Source organism: Vigna unguiculata, chromosome 3, assembly GCF_037176805.1.
Source record: "Vigna unguiculata cultivar grain cowpea cultivar isolate G323 ecotype 2 chromosome 3, ASM3717680v1, whole genome shotgun sequence".
Taxonomy (NCBI): Eukaryota; Viridiplantae; Streptophyta; class Magnoliopsida; order Fabales; family Fabaceae; genus Vigna; species Vigna unguiculata.
Window position 1 is genome coordinate 7,916,200 of NC_140794.1, and position 21,238 is coordinate 7,937,437.

Sequence of the window (21,238 nt, forward strand, 5' to 3'; positions counted from 1 at the left end):
AGAACTAAATTCAAACAAATATATATATATATATATATATATATATATATATATAAATCGGAAACTTTTCAACCAAATTTGAAATCGAACTATTAGTTTAAATATATCCGTAAAAGATTGAAATAAATAAATAATAATAATAATATATAATAATAGAGCACTAATCTTGATCTACGAGAGATCCTGTGAATATGCGTTCTTCAATATATAATTTTGTGTGCTCTTCAATCATCGTTTTCCAATCTATCTCTTCGTCTTTCTTTCTCTTCTCACACGTTCTCCATTGATTACTGTGAAAAGAACCTTATGACCAGAGACACAACCCCAATCCCTTTATAAACCAACATCCATCAAGTTGGTTTTTATTTTATCTTTATCTTTATTTTATTTTATTATCACTTCCCATAATAATAATCAATAAGTCTTTAGATTTTATTAAATCACAATTGAACCATCATAATATCTCAAATGAGTCACTAATAAAATTAATTCGTCAATTAATTCTAACAATAACAATAGGATTACCTAATATATCACAACAATTAATTATTAGGCCTCAGACATCCTTAATTATTTAATTATCTTTGTTTTTGGGTGAAAATAATAAACAAATTGAATAGAAGAAATTTATTATAAAAAAAATGTTGAATTATATAAACAGTTTATGATATGACTCTGCTATAAAGTAACCGTTGGAGATGATATCGTGATAAGAGGCTTGATTGATGCTGGCGAAGAAATTCTATTCCATTGCCAAGTGTTGAAAGGAAGACTAAAGTCACACAAGAGGTCCACACTATATTCACATTCCTCGTTCGCCACCTCCTAAATTTCTATTACAATCTTTTCACAACCTTCTAAAACTTCAACTTTTAAATCACTGTTAACAAAAATGTATTCTAAATTATTCTGTTTATAGAAATGATAAAGTGGATGGTGAATTTTTTAGGAAGATTGCTTCTACAGGGTCAATATATTAACCGAGACAAGAGTGGTTACATTGTTTTTATATATATAGTAGATTTTTTTATAAGGGTTGAGGCATTCTTAGTATTTCTTTTATGTTACATATATTTTTTATATTTATAGTTGAGATCGTTAAGACATTTAACTCTCACGGCATGCCGAACTTGTAGTTATACCTTCTTTTGTTGATTTAGGCTCCAGTCATTTTCTAATAGTATGTGCATCAAATTCACTCTCCAAAATCAACGTATTTATATGCCCTTTCAATGTGTTACTCAGACAAACTATTTCAACCAATTTCTCCACTAAAACTTTGGATCTGAACATTGAAAACTCTTGTTCATATTATCTTTGGATATGGCCTGTGAAACCAAGTTATGGTTAGTGGGTGTTTTTCTCTTGATCGCAACGTACATGCAACAACATTGCGTTGTTGCAGGTGATCCCCAAGTACCTGGTTTTTTCATCTTTGGAGACTCTCTGTCAGACTGTGGAAACAACAACAATCTAAAAACTGATGCTAAAGCTAATCACCCACCTTATGGGATTGATTTCCCAAATGGCCCCACTGGGAGATTCACCAACGGCCGTACTACTGTTGACATACTCGGTAATAATTCAATTCTCCAAATATATATTCTATTTTCCCAAATATTATTATGTAGTTTTGTTTCATCACCTGTGATTAACCATTGAAAATCTGTTGGAACCTTAAATATTATTGGTATATGTTCCAAGAAACCTATGGTTATAACTGATACTGTGGTCTTTCAACTTCTTGGATTTGTGTCATTTGTTTCTGTTTCAAAACCTATGGTTGTTATAGTTGACGTTTTTATTTGTATTTCTGGTGTTTCTTGTACCTGTTATAATATTTCATGGTTGATGAAAAAGAGAAAAACACAGACATATCCTTTGTCTGAGACTGGACATGTCATCTTAGGTTGAATATGTTTTGGTGTCATTCATTTTGGAACCTAATCAATCTGAAATTTTGTAACTGCAGCGGAGCTTTTGGGATTCGACGCATATATTCCCCCCTTTGCAAATACGAGTGGTTCAGACATACTGAAAGGCGTGAATTATGCATCAGCTGCATCAGGGATTCTCAACGACACAGGCTCACATTGGGTATAACTCAAACTCTTTCACTTTCTCTAATTATACGTTGCATCATCTTTACCTTCACTTTCGTATTTAGATCAAATCACTGCCACGTATGATTTTGTTACACTTAAGTTTTGGTTGTTGCCAAGAGTGAAAACCTAGTTTTGGTGAATTTGGTATTGCAGGGTGAGCATTTTTCGTTGAAAAAACAGATGGACAACCACAATGCCATAGTTTCGAAGATCGGCATGAAACTTAAGAGTCCTGAGAAAGCGAAAGAACACCTACACAAGTGCTTATATTATGTTAGTATAGGCAGCAATGATTACTTAAACAACTACTTCGTGCCAGAGCATTACAATTCAAGTAAAAGCTTTTCAACTGCCGAGTTTGCCAAGGCCCTTATGAAAGAATATTCAAGGAATTTAAAGGTATAAATATTTACCTCAAATTCTACAAATCTAGTACAAGATTCATAATACGATGATGTTTGTTGGTTTGAATGTGCATGCATGCAGGAGTTGCATTCACTTGGAGCAAGGAAGATTGTTTTGATGGCAGTACTCCCCATAGGGTGCCTTCCAGGAGAAGTTTCTGCACGTGGAAAACCTGGATCACTGTGTGTTAAAGAGGAAAACGAAGCAGTGGTCCCTTTCAATGAGGAGCTTAAATCATCAGTTGATCTTTTCAACAAAGAATTCCCTGATTCTAAATTTATTTATATTGACACTGCTGCTGCGATATTAACCGAAAAGACTAAAGACATCCAAGGTAATAACAATTTGAAAATTTGAGAAAAAAAAAATGAAATGTTTATTGAAAATTTGTTGGTAATGCAGGTGCTGTAGAAGGTGTTGAATGCTGCAAAGTTGGGTCGAATGGACTGTGTGTGGCTAATGAGGAGCCATGCAAGGAAAGAAGTATAAGGCCATTTTTTGATGCATATCATACAAGTGAATTCGCCAACAAAGCCAATGCAGCAATTGCTTATAACGATGTTAGTGGCAAAGCTGCGTACCCAATGGATATCAGTCACCTGGTGAAGGAGAAGTTGGAAACTTAGAAGAGTTCGATCAAATTTAGGCTTTCTTTCATTTTTAATTCTATCTTTAGTATACACACTGCCATATTTAAGTTATTTTCATTTCTCTCTAATGTGTTTATAATAAAGTTACAGCTTGGTCACCATTCCCATTGGACACCAAGAAGTTAAGTAGTATAATGCATGGCATTTATATTTTTCTTTATCAATTGTGTTTTGTTATTTTTATTTTATTTTGTGTAATACTTTTCTATGATTTTCGATATAGTTTGTTAATTTATAATTGTAGAAAACAGGGTACTCATTTTCCTTTTTCATTACACATTAGATATTATAAAATTTATTAAAGTTACAATTTTTTTATTATCACGTTTCTTTTTACTCCTTATTGCTTTAAATAGATAAATAGATAAAGGGTGTTGTCAAATAACATTAAAAAAAATCATAGTTACATCAAAATGCTGAAATATATGTAATAAATAAATATAAATATTAGTAATTATTTTAACAAATATATATATATATATATATATATATATATATATATATATTGTCACTTTAAATAAATACTTCTCAATATTTTAAACTTTGGATGAATTATTTTATAGTTTTTTCATACAATATTGAAACATATATAAAATTATCTAATAAAAAAATTTATTTAAATTAATTACTTGACTTATATCATATTTTAGTCATTAAATCTGAACTTAGGTTGTGTTCGTTTGAGAAGATGAATTTGACGGACAGTGAATAGATGTATTTGAGTGGATTTAGATGAATTTGAGTGAATGAATTTTAGTTGTTTCTTTTAAGGAATTTGAAGGTAAAGTGAGTAAATTTGTAAGTAAAATTTACGAAAATTTGTGAATGATATGATAAATAAAAAAATACTTTAATAGATTAAAATATAAGATTACTATTTATATATCTGTGTGTGTGTAATATGATAAATAAAAAAATACTTTAATAGATTAAAATATAAGATTACTATTTATATATCTGTGTGTGTGTGTGTGTGTGTGTCTGTGTGTCTGTGTGTGTGTCTGTGTGTGTGTGTGTGTGTGTGTGTGTGTTTGTGTGTGTGTGTGTGTGTGTGTCTGTGTGTCTGTGTGTCTGTGTGTCTGTGTGTCTGTGTGTGTCTGTGTCTGTGTGTGTGTGTGTGTGTGTGTGTGTCTGTGTGTCTGTGTGTGTGTGTGTGTGTGTCTGTGTGTGTGTCTGTGTGTGTGTCTGTGTGTCTGTGTCTGTGTGTGTGTCTGTGTGTGTGTCTGTGTGTCTGTGTCTGTGTCTGTGTCTGTGTCTGTGTCTGTGTGTCTGTGTCTGTGTCTGTGTCTGTGTCTGTGTCTGTGTCTGTGTGTGTGTCTGTGTGTGTGTGTGTCTGTGTCTGTGTCTGTGTCTGTAACCAATAAATTGTTTGGAAGCAAATATAAGTTAGGATGTTATGCTACCTGAATTTAGGATCAGGGATATTAAGGTAAAAATTCAATTTAATCCTAGTGTGTGTGTGTGTGCGTGTAACCAATAAATTGTTTGGAAGCAAATATAAGTTAGGATGTTATGCTACCTGAATTTAGGATCAGGGATATTAAGGTAAAAATTCAATTTAATCCTAGAAATCATTTCATTTCATTTTGGTGAGATATCCATCTCACAAATTCTCTTATTTATTCGCTCAAAATTTGTTGAAAATAAACAGTTAATAACCTTATGAATTCGCTCATCACAATCTATCCAAATGAACATACCCTTAGCTATCGATCTTTAGTCACTTGTGTGTGTAATGACAACTCTTAAATGAAAATTTATTCCATACAAAAGTCATAACTTTTCTCGTTATCTACTAAAGTAATAAAGAGTAGATATGAGTAATTATAAAAAAAGTTATAAATTTAGTTTTTATATACTACAAGAAAATATTTTGTTAACAACTCAGCTTAGTGATCAAAATTTATTAATCATTATAATGACCAATTTAGATATCAATTTATAAAATAAAAAATTATTGGTTACTAATAATCACTATTATAAATAAAAAATTATAATTAATCACTAAATTGGTTTTTAAAATTGGTTACCAAAGTTTTAACTACCAAAGAAAATTGGTCACTAAATATTAACTATCAATGTTTTTCTTACTAAAGGAATTGGTGTTTAAATTAGTTTCTAATTAATAAGTGATCAATTTACCAATTAATTATAATTTTTTATTTATAATAGTCACTATTTTAGTATATATATATATATATATATATATATATATATATATATATATTCTATAATTTTAATTAACATTTATAATTTGAAAATATTACTCTTGTAAGTTGCAAAATGAATAACAGACGAAGTGTTAGCGATAAAACATGTAAGATCAATTTATTAAAGTCAGAGTATAGAATGTAAAATAAATCGAGAATGAAAATTATATTTGTGAAAAAATTACAAATAAGTTTAAACGAACCTACTATTTATTTATTATAAACTTTGTTTTTATTTAATTACATATTCTTTATAATTTCTCTAAGATTTTTTACTAATTGTCTATCAATATGATTGGATCCAATTTTTTGAAGAGACAACAAATGATAAATAAAAAAAGACCCATTTTCTTCATGTGAGAGTTTTATATTTTGTTTGTTTAAATCAACTGAGGAGTATGAATTTGTTATTGATATATATGTGAGCAAGTGGAAGAGTTGGGTGGAGGTGTTTTTAAAAGTTTGGCTTGGTTGTCTATAATTTTAAAGATTAGATCCTATTTTTAAAGAGACAACATATGATAAATCAATGTATACCCATACGAAATTTGAGTTAGGTTCCGTACAATTGTTTTATATATCTTTTTTGTTTTCTCATTTTCTTCATGTATGGGAGTTTTATACTTCATTTGCCTAAATCAACTAAGGAGTATGAATTTGTTATTCTTGTCTGAGTAAGTAGAAGAGTTGGGTGAGAATGTTTTTAAAAATGTGATTTGGTTGTGTAGTACTAAGTTTTAAATTACCAATGTACGTAGTTTGATGGGGTTAGGTCTTAAACCTATATTTGTTGCAAGATATTTTTCTTTTCCTTAATTATGTTCTTGTTAGAACTCGTGGTAGCTCGAGTTAATCCACAAATTTATATTTTAATATATCTCTATATACGAGTTTATATTTTTTTTATTTATTTGTTCATTTTACAACTCAATTTTTAATAATATTTTTCAGTTTCTTGTTTACGTATGGTAGTGTGATATATTATTATTATTATTATTATTATTATTATTATTATTATTATTATTAATTATATGATAATTAATTGTTTACCCTTTACAACAAAAGAAACAAGGAGTTTCACACCAAGAAGTCAAAGAGCTACTATAACTTAAGATATATGTGTACTAAATATTATGGGGTTGATAAACAAAGAAGTAATTAGTTATGTGTTGATATTATATTTTTAATCCGAATTTTATTATTTACTTGTTATATATATTTCTCAGACTTTAATAATTATTTTGAAAATTACATATATGTTTTGTTCACAAGTTCTGCTTGAGATATAGTTATACTGAGCATGCACTTTTTTTCATTTTTCAAAATTACTAATTAGTATAAAATGTATTGGATCCACAGAATTTTGTAGAATAGAATAATAGGTAAAGATTCATTTAATTCTAAAATCTAAAATACAACATTATTATGATTTTTTTTAAAGGCCTTAATCCTTTAAATTGATTGTAAATTCGTAATTTTTTAATATATTTGTGATTTTAAGAATCTTTTAAAGAAAATGAGAAATAACTTTCTTTGGAGGTTCTTGATAATATGACAAAGACCTATTGAGGCTTTATAAAATGAGAAATAACAAAAGGAACAACGCTGTGATTAATAATTTTATTAAGCATGTTGGTCTTGCAAAAGATAAATATCTACTTTTCCTTTTGAAGAATTTGCTTTTAATTTTTGTAATCACTTGTTGTAAAATAGATTATTTTGTTGGGTTACCTCCTATAATCATTCCAAAACATTTGAAAATTATTTTCATTGAATTACAATTTAAGACATGTGAGTACATCGTTATACACACCCAAAACTCCAATTTTGCTTTTATGGAAATCAGCTCTAAGTCTTGAAACTATCTCAAAGAACCTAATTGTATAGTTTTAATGACTAATACATACATTTTTGGGTATGACTATGTTACATAGTCATCTCTCATGTAATATATCAAATTTTTAATTGTTTTTCTAGTTTAACTATAACAAATTAGATTAATACATTAGAAATTCTTCAGTTTAAACATACGATTAAATGAGGTGTAAATACTTAAATTTCATTTTATCAATATGACATGAAAGTTATACAATTCTATTTTGACAAAATTCATTAAAATTATTTGATCTCTATCAAACTCCTATTGAATTACTTATAAACATTGAATCATACACTGTATTACTACTTAATTGGAATTTCTTAAGTTTGATTTTCTCAATTTGGTAATGCCTGTCGGTGTGCTTCTAGTATTCTATTTCACTAGTCATCTGGCCTTAAAATTTTCACAAACAGGAAATCTTGTGGCCGTAGATTGAACACCGTTCCTTTCAACTCTCAAGCTTTCACGTAGAACTGAATACATATAATTGTTGTTGAGACAACCGAGAAGTTCTGGTTCAACTTCCCAGTAAAAAAATATTTATCGATAAAAAATAATAATAAATTTGTGATAATGAGATTGCAATGTAAACTAAGAAACACATGCATGGGGAGTGCTGCTATCTAAATAAAGCATATCCAAATCAAGCATACTCATGAACCATTGCATGTAAAAAACCTAGAAATCATAGTAAGTAAAATGTGAAAAAGATATATAAGAAGGACTATTTTAATGGAAAATCAACAAAAGTTGAGAAATATGGCATGGTGCAATCTCTGTATTCAGAGTATCAGTATACATAATAAACAGTCCATAGAACCTTTCACATGGTTACAGGGTAGCTTATTGAAGTCTACAAAGTCACAACATATATAGTACTAAGGGGAATACTTAAATGAATTTCACCTATTCACTTCTGCATATTCCCTACATATCATACTCAATAACAATACTAAATCTCAGTCTTTAGCCTTCTCAACCTTAAACTCTTCAACTGCACAACATAAAGGAACAGTAATTAGATTTAGGGTTTTTCATAAACCAAATTTAAGTTATGAACAAGTTAAATCAATAACCATTACATAATGAATGTATGTTAAAGGTACTGCAATTGCAAGAGAGAGCTTACACAAATTGGAGGGACATGTGGTCTTGTCCAGCATACTGGTTATTATTGGGTTGTAATCCAGTGACTTGGAAGAAGCCACGAGAATCAAACTGAGATTGCATTGATTCGTAGCTTGTGCTTCCAGACAACACGTTAACATTATGCTCACTCCTTTCCCTTTCTGCCATCTACACTCTCAATCCAAAAAATAAGTTACAAAAACAACTGCTATTTTCCACAATATTAAAGATTCACTCACTACATTCTTAATTGTCATGACAAATGATTTTCTTTTTCATACATTTATGACATTGTTAGTGTTTCTAATCTTGAAAAAAAGATGAAACTTTCTATTATAGTGGGTCAAAGAATTCACCCATTTTTCTATTTTGATACTCAAACAAGGACAAGAAAAGATAATATATCTTAACCATGATGCTAAGTGGAAGGTAAGTTAAAGATAACACAAATGGTTCAACTACATATTCCTCATGATATAATAACTATCGAACAATGATATTTTAACTACTAAACTTTAACAACTTTCTTTTACAACATGAGATGTCATCTTCTAAGTGGTTTTGAAATATTGAGAATAAGAAAATGAAAAATTAGTGAATCACTTAAAAAATGCCACTTAAGATTATAAAAGAAAGTTGTTAAAATTTAATAGTCAAAAAATCATTTTCCATAACTATACTTAGTCTCGGCTAGTAAGTCTCAGAGAAAAACAACTCTTGAAATTATAATTTATCCCCACGAATTACACAAGAGTGTTTATTCATACTCCTTGATCCCAAAAAAGTCTCTAGCTTCTTATTTGAAGAAACTGAGTACAAAGACAAGTAACAACTATTATTTTTTTCTAAAACTAACTGTGCTAACAAGCCCCTAATACCACTTATTACATGGTATCTTGTGAGGTAGTTGTGGAGATTACATTTGGAATTTATTGTCCTAATAAGTGTTGATAAAGCATTTTAGTATATACATGTATAATTTTTCTTAAAAAAAAACATAAAAAAAGAGTAAAAATTAACCATAGAGTGCCATGTGACAAACCTTTGCTCTAAGAAGCTGGTTGTTATTGTGCAATTCTGTCTCCTGTAACGCACATTTTAGTTACCTTATATGCTTTGAAATCCATTATAGAAGAAATTTTGTACCCCCTCCCCAAAGAAAAATAAAAATTACAGGCACACGTATATATGAATTTGAACAATTGAGGAACAAGAGGAATAGCCGGGAAAAATAATGTCAGCCAAACTTTCATTATACAAATTGTCCAAACTGCAATCCAAAACCTCAAAAGAAAATCAGTTTCATTGAAATGACAGACATAAATTCAACATATATGAACTTCTAGTTCATATATAATAACATTATTTGTATATTAATGTATTTTATGAATGTTCAAAGTTCACACAGCCTATTCCACAAAGGACTAGTTTAGGAAAAACCTAGAAAAATGACCAAATTGAAAGGAAACTGACAAATAAATAGATGCAAAACATTATAATAACACACTCAGTTTTAATGTGGAGGCAATTAGAACGAAATCACAAACTAATATATCATTCACCTTTCAAAACCAATGACATAAAGTGCAGAAAAAGACAAATAATGCAAAAAAATGACCTTAAAAATTTGAAGAAGAGTACAAGGAAAACATTTACCCTCTTCTGCATGTACTCAATTTCTGCAAATAGCAGCTCATTCTGATGTACGTGTTTGGAAAGTAGCACAAAAATGAAAAGAAGACAAAATTAGAAGAACACACTAACAAGTTAAATATAGATTAGATTTTATCCTTTAAAAGGACGTAGAAAGAAGAAACTTCTTGTTACAAGAAATACCTTCTTTGATCGGATTCTGCTAATTCCTTTTTCTAATTTAGTCTCTAGGTTTTTCAGATCCTTGGCATTCATATTGCTCAAAGACTCACCCATCATTTGCCTGCAATTCAAAACATTATTATCATATTTGAATAACACTAAATCTAAATAAAATATTGATTAAAATACTTAAGATATGTTCATATTTTTTTTTTATAGTAGTGAAACTTTTCTGGTATCATAATCTTAATGCATGATAATATCCAACTTGCCTATTGTGATTCTGCAGATTGCTGATTTGAACTCGCAGTTTGGCAGCTTCTTGCTGGTAAAACTGAAATTATGAAATAATGGTTAGAAAAGTTAGTTTATGCATTTCAATTTCATTCAAAATTCTTTTTCTGCAAGATCTTTGATGTATCTATGATTCTTTAATTAGGTTCAAATAAAGCTGTGGGATTTAGTTTAGCTCTGTTGAAAAAGTTTATAGCAGGAATTAATAATAATACCTGAGCATTAGCCTCAGAAGCAGATCCACCATTAGATGAATCTGAACTTGCTTTCTTGTATCTTTCAATTGAAGCTTTGACACTATGATAACAATAAGATCACTTACAATTTATATTCAAAATAACCATGAAAATGAAGGCTTTTCATGATACCAATAAGATCACTTACATTTAATATTCTGCAATATTATGACCTCGTTATGAAAAACAAAAATCTTATATATACATTCACAAACTTTCCTGTTATAAGATTATAAATGTACACGTATGTTTCTTTCTACGTGATCATATAAAAATAGAACAGAAAAGGGAAAAAGAAAAGTGTGTTCGATTAGTTGGAGATTAACCATAGAGTTTGGCAATGGATGAATGTCAAATCACCCAACTGGTTCAGTCGACTGAACCTTGAACGCAACAAAAGCAAAATCAGATTATCTATTTCTCAGAATCTTCATGTCAAAGTCTGATTGGATGTGATAAAAATAAAATCTTAAAATAACAAGATAAAAACCTTGTGACAAGAAATAAATTAGGGATGAAAAAAAAGAGTAGAAACATAAACTTTCCAGTTTTCAATGAACTGATGATACCTTAGTATCCTCGAGCCATGATTGGGTGCTGCTGCCACGGTGGCACAGGTTCCCACAATATGATTGGTTCAACCACTTCTAGACCTAGTTTTTCTCTGCTACTTAAAGGAAACCCATCTCACAGTGGATAATGCTCTCAGCCACACCCCAATACCCACCTCGATTTTAACCTTCTAATTTGTTTTCCCATGTTAGCATTAAGAATATTTTCCAATCATGGATACTGATTCCTTGATGTATACACAACAGTGAAATACGTTTTATCTCTATTAAAAAAAAATCCATTTTTTCATTTGACTCACGATATAATATAGCTAAAGAACACAACTCTATCACTTGAACAAAACTTTAGTGATACCATTTGATTTTTGGTGCGAGCTTTTTAAGTCATATGGTACAGTGTATCATGCTACAAAATATGAATTTTGTTTTCTCAGTTTTTTTTCTGTGTGAAAGTGTGTGTCCATCACAGCCGTTCATTTCAGCTACTGCAATTATCAGGAAGCAGGAGCAGTAATTGTACGCTTCACATTGCATGGAAGAAGCCAAAATGCTCAGAACTCTGTGATTGGCTATCTCAAATTGTCGTACGTTGTCTCTGCCCCCATTTACCTCACTTACACACTCTCTCTCATTAAGCCAAGAAAACCCTTCTCTTTCTTTTTCTTTCTCAGTCTACAACTTTCACAAATATGCAAGTGTAAGATCTTGAGCAAATGCAAAGGCTCCAACAGCTACCAGTGAAATTATGACGACCCAGTTTGGACCCTCATTGTTTCATCACTCTCTTCAATTGTCTTTTGCTGTTTCAAAGCTATGTAAAAGAATTTTTACTCTAGGCTGAGGAGAGAGTTTCTCAGTTGTAGAAGATCCAACTTTAGGGTTATCAGATGCACGAGTTAAAGAGATACCAATTCCAACTTCTAAGTATGAAATAGTTAAAATCTTCTGTCAAAAGTCAAGAACTGAAAAATCCCGTCTGACGTGTCCAAAGATTCTTTCTACAAAGACAAACAAATCCTACTCTAGCCCCTCCTTATTCCATGAAAGCCCTAACCATAGTTACCAAAACTTCATTTCCTAAAACAAATCAGCGAGAAATTAATGTGGTGCGATTAACTTTGACTATTTTCACGTTTTTGTCACGCTGAGATGAGAAAACAGTTTCTCGGTTTCTTTTCCTTCCCCCTATGCTTAGTTATGCTAAACTATGTTTCAGTCACTAGTAAAACCCTAATTTCTAGGGTTACTTTTAACCCAGACTGAGATCTTGCGAGGGGTGTCAAATCCCAATGTTTCAGAGAAGATTTTGCTGTAATGGGTTGAAAAATAGCTATTTTTATTTATTTTTCTCGCTGATTTATTTCAATTTAAGTCTTTGAGTCGTTGACAATTAATTTGTTGAGACTGTAATGAGAAATTTTCTTTTTGTTTAACTAACTGGATTGCTAAATGGAAACATGACAGCTTTAGCATTTAGATGGGTAAAGAAAGAGAGAGAGAGAGAGAGAGTGGAAGTGATAGAAGGAGAAAAAGGAAACAAAAAGTTGAAGAGGAGTAGTTTTAGGGATTGGCTGATATCACAGACCTTCATAGCATCCCCAAATCCTTTCCTCTTGCAACAAGTTAACAACCATAGTGCTTCTATATCAATCTATTACACCAGATCCGTGTGCCCACCAAATCAAGAACTAGGAATATAAGTGTCATAACAGGAAAAAAAAATAGAGAAGGAGAATGAGCTTAAAAGCTCATAGAAGGAAAAAGGCCAAAATAAACAAAGACAAGTGAACCTTGGTTGCAGAAATCAGACGGACGAAGAAAAAAAGAAGAAAAATTAACTATACCATAGCTTCTTCATCACAAAATGCTTCAAAAGATTGTTTAGCAAGAGCAAAATTATAAATTTAACATTCCCAAAAGAAGCAGCAAAAACAGAAGGAAAAAAATTGGGAAGAACACAAATAAAGCTTGAAATAGCCTAAGGTATGGATCAAATGAAGAGATGGAAAAAAATAAAAAAGAAAAAGAAGCAAGACCTGTTATTAGCATATTCATAGAGTCGGCCACGGTTTGAAAAGACTATGAGAGCAACCTCTGCATCACAAAGCACAGATAACTCATATGCCTTCTTGAGCAAGCCATTTCTGCGCTTGCAGAAGGTAACTTGTCGACTGGTGGTGTTCTCAATCCTCTTGATCTCAATCTTCCCCCTTCCCATCTTTCTCTCGGGAGAAACTGATGACATGGATTGGTTTGGAAAAGCCATGGCTGGAAGCTGAATCAAGTAAAACATCATCATCTTATATTCATTGTACTCATAAAAAGGAGAACACTTCAGAAAATACCAAGTAAACTTTGATCTTTCAGCTATTTTTGTGTGCTTAGAAAGAATCTAAAGTGTTAAAAACAAGAAATGGAAGCACCCCCTAAAGGCCTCAACCCAACTTTTGAATCACAAGCTATATATATATATGAACATATTTAACTTGAAACTTTCCTTTGCTTGTAATAATAATATAGTTCACAATCTTGCTATAGTTGTGTTGCCAAATCTTGGTATATATGAAGGGAAAATATGTTTGATTGACCCCAAAAAAGTGGTGAAGCATTGAGAAGGGATTTTAGGTGATGTTTGAGTATTTTGCTCACTAACCTGGTGAGGAAACAAAATGGAGAAGTTATATTCAGGACAGGGGAGCAGGTTCAAGCCCTTAGCAGCATAGTGTGTGTGTGTGTGTGTATATATTTCTCTCTTTTTTCCACTTAGCAGATGAAGCAGGAGAAATCAGAAAATGAAAGCAAAGTGGGCAAAGATGGGTATTTATAAAGTGAAAAACAATCTTTCTTTCATAATATACTACTGGTTTATGCATATGAAACTAAGTGTGTATACACTCACACACTCGTCTGCATCTGTATGTATATATGTATGTTTTATGTTTTATGTTTTATTCACTTTTCTTTTTCTAATTCCATGAATCACTTGAGGTGAATCAAATTAACTTAACTTTCTTAACAATATTTTTCACTTTTGAAAAACTGATTCACGAGTGAGGGAAGTAGGGCATGAGAGAGAGAGAGAGAGGGTGTGGTGGAAACGATTATTAATGGGGTGAAAGGGACGTGGAGCGAAGTTGCAAACATAGCACAAGAGATATTTCATGATATGATTCAGTGATTCACTCAGTGGAAACTCTTTTACATATTTGTGTGAGGTTTTAAATTGTTGTGATTTTTGTAGTGAAAAATGTGAACAGCTATGACTCAAAATTCTTCATGTTGCAACTGTAACTGTTGCAAAATTTCTTAAAATCTTAGACTGTATCAGTAGTAATGAGTATTTTGTGTTATATACATAACATATAACATAACATTGGTTTTTTCCTGTAATTCAGTTTAAATTAAAAAAAAAAAAAACTATGAAGTAAAAGATAATATATTGAAAATGCATTAAAAAATGGTCTACACAGAAATTTATTATCAAAAGAATACAACAGTGTTGTACAATATACATGTTGTTTTGCGTGTGTCAATTAATTTTGTATATGTTGTTAATTGATTAGTGTCTAATTTACAATGTACTCTAAGAGTGGAATGAACTAATTAAATTTTGTTTCTGTTTTTTTTAAAAATGTGAAATCGGTCCTTAAATGTTTTTATTTAATTCTGATTTTTTAAAAATTGATATAACGTGATTCTTTTCATTAAATTTTTTGGAAGGAATCAAGAATTTTTTATTAAAATTAAAATTATTAATAATGATGATTTGTTTTATTAAATAATAGTTCAATTTTGATAAAAAATCATTAATTCATTTTAAGAAATTTAATAAAAAAATCAAATAAAAATACCAAATTAAAATTTTAAAAATTGAAAGATCAATTTAACATTTTTGAAAAAAAACCAAAATAATAATTAAACTTTAAACTTTTGATATCGTTGTTAGTCTGAGTTAAATTAAGTAAATCGCTAAGTTTAAGTTTTATAAATAAAAAATTATATATTGAAGTCCAATCAAATTCTAACATCAAAATTAACTATTCATGAATTACTAAATAGTTTACATTAAGGGCATGATGATCGAGAAATAATTAAAATTTGAAACCTTTTCCAGAATTAAAAACTTATAATAATTAAATATATGTTTTTTTTTCTGCCTTGACAAAATGCTATAGTCAATTAAAAAATTCTAAAGTTACAATATAAAAAACATAAAGAAGCAACTTCTTTTTGCAAACAGTTACGTAAGTGATACGCAAGTCCGTATAGAAGTATAGAATAATAAATGTGCTCTAAGTCACAAACAGATACGCAGTTTTCATTTCGCAAAAAGATTAGTGCCTTTTAAAACGTTGTTGAACATTTTTATTTTTGCTTTAATTACAAAAAAAAAACTTTTTATTTTACATATTTTAAAATAAAAATCACATAGGACAAATTAAATGTAATGTTTAAAAGAGGGTGCAGTGCATGATTACAAAATGAAAATTAAAAAAACTAAATACGAGTGTTGTTCCAAATAAAAATTTGCTTGAACTTGCACATATATTTAATGCATGATGTTGCTAATTTTCCATTTAAGGTATGCTACAGCTACATACAAAGTGCGTCCAAGAATTCGCATTCTTGGGAGTATTGTGGTATTAACTTTTGTAACAAACTGACAACACAACAAAGTTTTATTCTTTTTAGTCCCTTTTGAAGGTTTTGTAATCCTTAATGAACATGTTGATTTATTGTTGGAATTGTATTAGTTATAGTCGAGGACATTTTTTTGTCACTGTTATGTTTGTATTGTACCTCAATGCATTGTGGTGACCCAATGGAAATGTATGTGACAATTCATCCTCTCTATCCTCCTTCTACAGCTGGTGTGCTTCTTTGCTGGCATGCAATGTAGGCCACCCATCTTTATTATATTTTATTTTTCTCATCTTAACATGTTTAATGTGATTGTAAATGTACAGTAAAATATTAACAAATTTAATTACATTTAAAGTTTACTTTTTTAATATAGACTCCATTAAGCAACATCATAGCTTGTTGTTGAATTCTAAATTGTACTTGCCAAACAGTGTACGTGACGGTTTAATTAGAAGAAGAAGAATCATGATCTTAAAGTATAACTAGGATGGATTGTTTTGGTTGCAGTAATTAGTTTTTGGAAGGAAGAATAAAGAGAAAAGGAGTGATTTCTAACAATAGTTGATTTGATGATAGGTACTTGAGTGAATTTCCTTTTTTGTGCATGGTTTCAGAATAGGTTATGAGTTTACCATGGATGCCCCAACTACGCATGCAACTCAACTCTCACATACTTGTCTTGATTGGACATAGCAAGTGAAATTGTCTAGTGGGTACAGATTCCTCTATTCATCACTCATTCTCCCACACAACACCTATCCACCCCTATTGCCAACACATCTTAGACATCTATGCCATTCACACTACCATCCACATGTTATATTTTACCACATCCTAGATTTTAGATTTTTTTTAGTATTGCTCTCTGTTGAACATTAAAAATATATATAATATATTGATACTTTAATTTTTTTTTTAATATATTTTAAAATTTCAAAATCAGTAATCATCAACATATATTGAAGACACAACAGAGAAATAGTACAGAAAAATCTAATAAAAAATTCAAATTATATATCTTACCTATCAACACTCACAAACTTCATATAACTTTTAACCATGAAGAAATGATGATGTGGTCATACATTCGAAAGTACATAATATTTGGTGGAGTCACATATTCAGCCATGAGTAGATTACACAGATTTTTGCAAAGTGAAAATATCCCGAAACTGCCACATGTGAAAGGGATATTTTGAAGTTATCTTGCAAAGGAGTAGAAAAGAACCAAAAATTAAAGTTGTAACATCACCACCCAGTATTTTCACGTGTTACATTACAGTTTGGTGAATATTATGAGTGACACGGAGAAGATATTCTTGTTAATAAAGTAATGGAGAAATTTCTTAGGACCAAGTTGAGGAAGTTTGATTATGTGATGAGTGTAATAATTGAATCCTACGAAACAGAAACCCAGCCTGCAACTACAAGGAAACATTGAAAACAACGTAAACAAAATCTTAAAGACAGAAAAAGTATACAAAAGAAGATTAAATAGTTGAGTCAATCTCAACATTGTTGCAAAAACCAGTCAAAATGAAAAGAAAAAGAAAAAGAAAAGATATTGTGATAATTTTGGTAATCAAAGGAAGAAGAAATTATATAGACTGAGGCCGAGTGCTTTGTGAAGCTAATTGGATGATAGAGTAAAGATATAGAAACAAGAACAAATACATCAAAATATGTATTTAATCTCACTTATTACGATAATATGGTGGGATCTAGGATTTGTGATTTAAGATCTTCAATTGAACAACCAATTACTATACATTCACAATATAAAAAATTGATAATTGAGAAAAAAAGTAAAAATTAATTATTGTAACATTAAACAAGTAAAACGTATTTCTACACAACCGTTGAAGGTCAAATTATTTTATAAATCAAAGAAAATGTTAATTATGTCAGTTAGAAAAAATTAAATCAACCTACAACAACTAATATTTTCTTAAAGGTGTGTTCACTTAGTAGGATAGATTTAAGAAAAAGTGTGAAGATGAATTTGTGTTGATTTGAGTTGATGAATATGTGTGTTTTTTTGAGTGGATTTAGAGGTAAAAAGAATGAATTTAGAAATGAATTTTGTAAAAGTTTGTGATTGATTTGATTGATGTAATAGATTAAAAAAAAGTTTTAATAGATAAAATTTAAAAATTACTAAAATATCCTTGATGATAAAAATAAAATTAAATGATTATTAGATGAATTAAAAATATTAAAATTTAACAATATAGTAATTATCATTAATTATTATACATATATATATATATATATATATATTATTAATTAATTATAAAAATTATTATACATATTATTATATACAAATATATTATTAGTTACTACATATATTATTAATTATTATATATATAAATAAATATTATTAATTATTATTATTATATATAATCAGTTATATATATAGTAATAAATTAATAATAATAATAATATAATAGTAAAAAAATAAATAATATTAATAATAATTAATAATAATATATTATGATTAATAATTATATATAATATAAAAAGGGCATAAAAGTAAAGTGAGTTTGAATTTGTTAAAATCTTCACAAATACCGTGGATGAATTTTATCAGGCAACGCGCAAATCCATCTCTACTCTTCCGCTTGAATCATTTAATAAAAACATGCAAAAGTTTTTACATGCATATGCCAAAAGAAATATTTTGAGAGTAGCTTTACTCTGTTTTGAGCTTTGACTCGTCCATAAGAACGACTGCTCAGTAGTAAGTACTTCATGACACCCTGGTTGTATGCACATATAAGACTGTGTTAGGAATGAGCTCATAAATTAGCGTTCTAAAACCAAACCATGAATCATAAACCAGATTGACCCACATTCGGAGCTTTACCCCCCATCAAACATCACTGCAACACCTCTGTCTCTGTTCTTCCTCTTCCTCTGCGACTTCCTCTTCATCTGATCCATACTGGCACCTTTAAAAGAGAATTTCAGTACAATACAGGTTTACTAGTTTTCCTTCAGACAAAAACATCTCATGGAAACATTTTTTTCTCTTCTATTAGTCCTGCCCTTGGGGTATTATCTGGAATACCCATTGGTGTATCTAGCAGTACCTAAAGAGACCTGGTGTTACTTACATTAAGGCTCTTGGCATATACAAACTCGAACTAGTAGCGTACTTTAACTTGGGTCTCGATAGTTTGAGAATGAGAACAACCAAATACGAAATGAGATGTATATATTTGGGTAGACTTACATGAATGTGAACAATAAAAAGACCAGGTTGAAATAGAACACGAAAGATTGTGTTCCGCACATTTTCTCATGTTACAACAAAACTTAATGTAATAGTTATCAAGCTAGTTCAGAGGAATCGGGTGAAGAAACAATCTTAGAAGAAGGGTGAATGATGTTGCCACGGAAAAACTTATGCAGATTAATGGCTTCACATTTATAGTTTTGTTATTTTAGACTCGTGAATTGCTGAATACGATAAATATTTGAAGCATCAGTGCCTTCACTATTATGTATAGAATATGGAAATTGCAAAGCAGGCAGCATAAGAACGAGGGAATAAAGCGGAAATGAAGAAACAAGAAGAAGAACTGGCATTGAAGTTCAGAGGCTAATTTGGAGTGAGAGTGCATTCAGCAATTTTCTCCCAAGATTTGAGCGTTTTGTCTTCGGTGTCGGTTTTGTACAAGGCGATACGAGTTATCTGAAAGGTCAACCCAGCGAGTGCGTTATCAATGGCATTAACCCTCTCTTGAGCCTTTTGCTTCTCCTCATCGCTCAAATCTGCGTAGAGAAGACTCAAGTGCGGCATGTAAGCTGCAGAAACAGGAATCGAATCATCAACGTTTCGAAGAAGTTTCTTTCTCTTATAGGAGAGTGAAAGGAAAGTTACGAGTGGAGCTGGCGTAGCCGAAGTGCGTCCAGCAGTGAGCGCCGGTTTCGAGGAGGTGAGAGTCGGGGCGAAGGAGGAGATAGACGCACTGGTAGAAGAAGGTGCCGGTGGCGACGCGATCGACGGTGACGTTGAAGGGCCTGAGGGCTTGGCAGGCTGATCGGAGCTTGGCGAGGGCGTCGTCGGCGGTGAGTTTGATGGCTCCAACGAGCGTTATATGGGGTTGGAAGTGGGGTCCGCCGAAGTCGGATCGGAGGGCCGTCATGAGGTTGGCGCATCTGACGTCGACGTCTTCCGGTGGAATTGCCCACACCGAGTACACGGCTTCGCTTGCCATAATCGAAATTGAATTGAATGAAATTTGAGGAAATTGATTGGGATTTAGATTTAGGGTTGGTAGATTTAGATTTACAAGTTGTGTTAATAATATATAAATTATAGACACTAAAATAACACAAACTGCGATTCTCATATTTTGGATTCTCATCTCTTGGATAAAAAAATCAAAACAAAAGGAAATTAATTATTATATGCTAATTTGGGAAATCTCTTAAGTGATTCAACCCTGGCAACTCCACACCACTCAACCAAGTAGCTCAATGAATGACACGTTACTACCTTCTACCTCTTTCATCACTGTGTCTTAAAATGCATGAGATTTTTTAAAATTTTAATATATTTATTATATTAATTTAAATTTATAAAAATATAATTGTAATTTAATAGTAATATTTTATTTTATAAAAGCAAAATCATAACATTTAATTTTTTTAATAATAAAATTATATTTAAGTTGTTTATATATTTTTAATAAAATATATTTTATTTAATTATTTTAAATAAAATTTTATAATTGAATTAATTAAAATAAAGAGTCAAAACTTATATTTAAATGGAATAATATTTATCGATTTCATATGTTTTATAAGTAGAGTTGTCAAAACAGGTAACTCAGTGCGACCCGGCTCGATTGATTCACCACGGGTTGATCATCTAGTGAGTCAACCCAACCCGGATCACTTATTAGCGAGCCAAAAAAATTTGAATCCGTTCGACCCACCATGAGTTGGTGGGTTAAACGGGTTGGCTCACGAGTTCACTTAATTAAAAAAATACAATTTTTTTAATTTTTTTCAGTCAAAACTAAATTATAATTTTAATTAAAATCGAAATAAACTTTAATACAATTCAAATACAAACCAAAATCACAAAATACAAATTATCTATGCGTTGGCTAAAAACAATAACCTAACATGACCCAAATGCAAAGTCCAACTTAATAAAAAATATTTGTGTGACCCTTTATTTGCGGGTTGGTGAGCCAACTCGGCTCATCACGGGTTCAACCCGGGTGAGCTAAGTCAAAAATCAACCCATATTAAAATTTGTAAAAAAATTTCAATCTAACTCGGTC

The 21,238-nt window shown here is 30.5% G+C and overlaps 3 protein-coding genes across 7 annotated transcripts; 1 reads left to right on the top strand and 2 right to left on the bottom strand.

Moving 5' to 3' along the window:
- Positions 1-1,199: 1,199 nt before the first annotated feature.
- LOC114176055 (GDSL esterase/lipase At1g29670-like) lies at positions 1,200-3,324 on the top strand. Its single transcript, XM_028060961.2, has 5 exons — positions 1,200-1,576; positions 1,973-2,097; positions 2,259-2,504; positions 2,592-2,844; positions 2,913-3,324. The coding sequence occupies exons 1-5, from the start codon at positions 1,324-1,326 to the stop codon at positions 3,134-3,136; spliced, it is 1,101 nt and encodes a 366-aa protein (XP_027916762.2). The 5' UTR covers positions 1,200-1,323; the 3' UTR covers positions 3,137-3,324.
- A 4,638-nt stretch (positions 3,325-7,962) lies between these two features.
- Positions 7,963-14,127, bottom strand: LOC114177477 (floral homeotic protein AGAMOUS-like). Of its 3 annotated transcripts, XM_028062845.2 has the most exons (9): positions 13,948-14,116; positions 13,331-13,569; positions 10,702-10,783; positions 10,465-10,526; positions 10,214-10,313; positions 10,034-10,075; positions 9,420-9,461; positions 8,379-8,545; positions 7,963-8,243 (listed from the first exon to the last, which is right to left on the bottom strand). In XM_028062845.2, the coding sequence occupies exons 2-9, from the start codon at positions 13,558-13,560 to the stop codon at positions 8,240-8,242; spliced, it is 729 nt and encodes a 242-aa protein (XP_027918646.1). In that variant the 5' UTR covers positions 13,561-13,569; positions 13,948-14,116; the 3' UTR covers positions 7,963-8,239. The 3 variants fall into 3 exon arrangements, with proteins under 3 accessions (XP_027918646.1, XP_027918647.1, XP_085527571.1); XM_028062846.2 differs by lacking the exon at positions 9,420-9,461 and having other exon boundaries at positions 13,948-14,117; XM_085671445.1 differs by lacking the exon at positions 7,963-8,243 and having other exon boundaries at positions 8,375-8,545; positions 13,948-14,127.
- Positions 14,128-16,932: 2,805 nt separating this feature from the next.
- LOC114176724 (cyclic phosphodiesterase-like) lies at positions 16,933-20,337 on the bottom strand. Of its 3 annotated transcripts, XM_085670793.1 has the most exons (5): positions 19,825-20,337; positions 19,528-19,748; positions 18,791-18,882; positions 18,635-18,697; positions 16,933-17,362 (listed from the first exon to the last, which is right to left on the bottom strand). In XM_085670793.1, exons 1-2 carry the CDS (start codon positions 20,309-20,311, stop codon positions 19,543-19,545), a joined length of 693 nt encoding a protein of 230 aa, XP_085526919.1. In that variant the 5' UTR covers positions 20,312-20,337; the 3' UTR covers positions 16,933-17,362; positions 18,635-18,697; positions 18,791-18,882; positions 19,528-19,542. The 3 variants fall into 3 exon arrangements, with proteins under 3 accessions (XP_085526919.1, XP_085526918.1, XP_085526917.1); XM_085670792.1 differs by having other exon boundaries at positions 16,980-17,356; positions 18,791-19,748; positions 19,825-20,335; XM_085670791.1 differs by having other exon boundaries at positions 16,980-17,362; positions 18,791-19,748; positions 19,825-20,335.
- Between the last annotated feature and the right edge of the window lie 901 nt (positions 20,338-21,238).

Bases quoted from the DNA above. Each gene is read 5' to 3' on its own strand.
- LOC114176055 (XM_028060961.2), top strand. From the start codon at position 1,324: ATGGCCTGTGAAACCAAGTTATGGTTAGTGGGTGTTTTTCTCTTGATC. The intron at 1,577-1,972 runs GTAATAATTCAA...TTGTAACTGCAG, and splicing joins TACTACTGTTGACATACTCG to CGGAGCTTTTGGGATTCGAC. The intron at 2,505-2,591 runs GTATAAATATTT...GCATGCATGCAG, and splicing joins AATATTCAAGGAATTTAAAG to GAGTTGCATTCACTTGGAGC.
- LOC114177477 (XM_028062845.2), bottom strand. From the start codon at position 13,560: ATGGCTTTTCCAAACCAATCCATGTCATCAGTTTCTCCCGAGAGAAAG. The intron at 10,314-10,464 runs GCAAGTTGGATA...TTTGAATTGCAG, and splicing joins AATCTGCAGAATCACAATAG to GCAAATGATGGGTGAGTCTT. The intron at 10,076-10,213 runs GTATTTCTTGTA...CACGTACATCAG, and splicing joins GCAGAATCCGATCAAAGAAG to AATGAGCTGCTATTTGCAGA.
- LOC114176724 (XM_085670793.1), bottom strand. From the start codon at position 20,311: ATGAGAATCCAAAATATGAGAATCGCAGTTTGTGTTATTTTAGTGTCT. The intron at 19,749-19,824 runs GTAACTTTCCTT...CTGTTTCTGCAG, and splicing joins CGGCTACGCCAGCTCCACTC to CTTACATGCCGCACTTGAGT.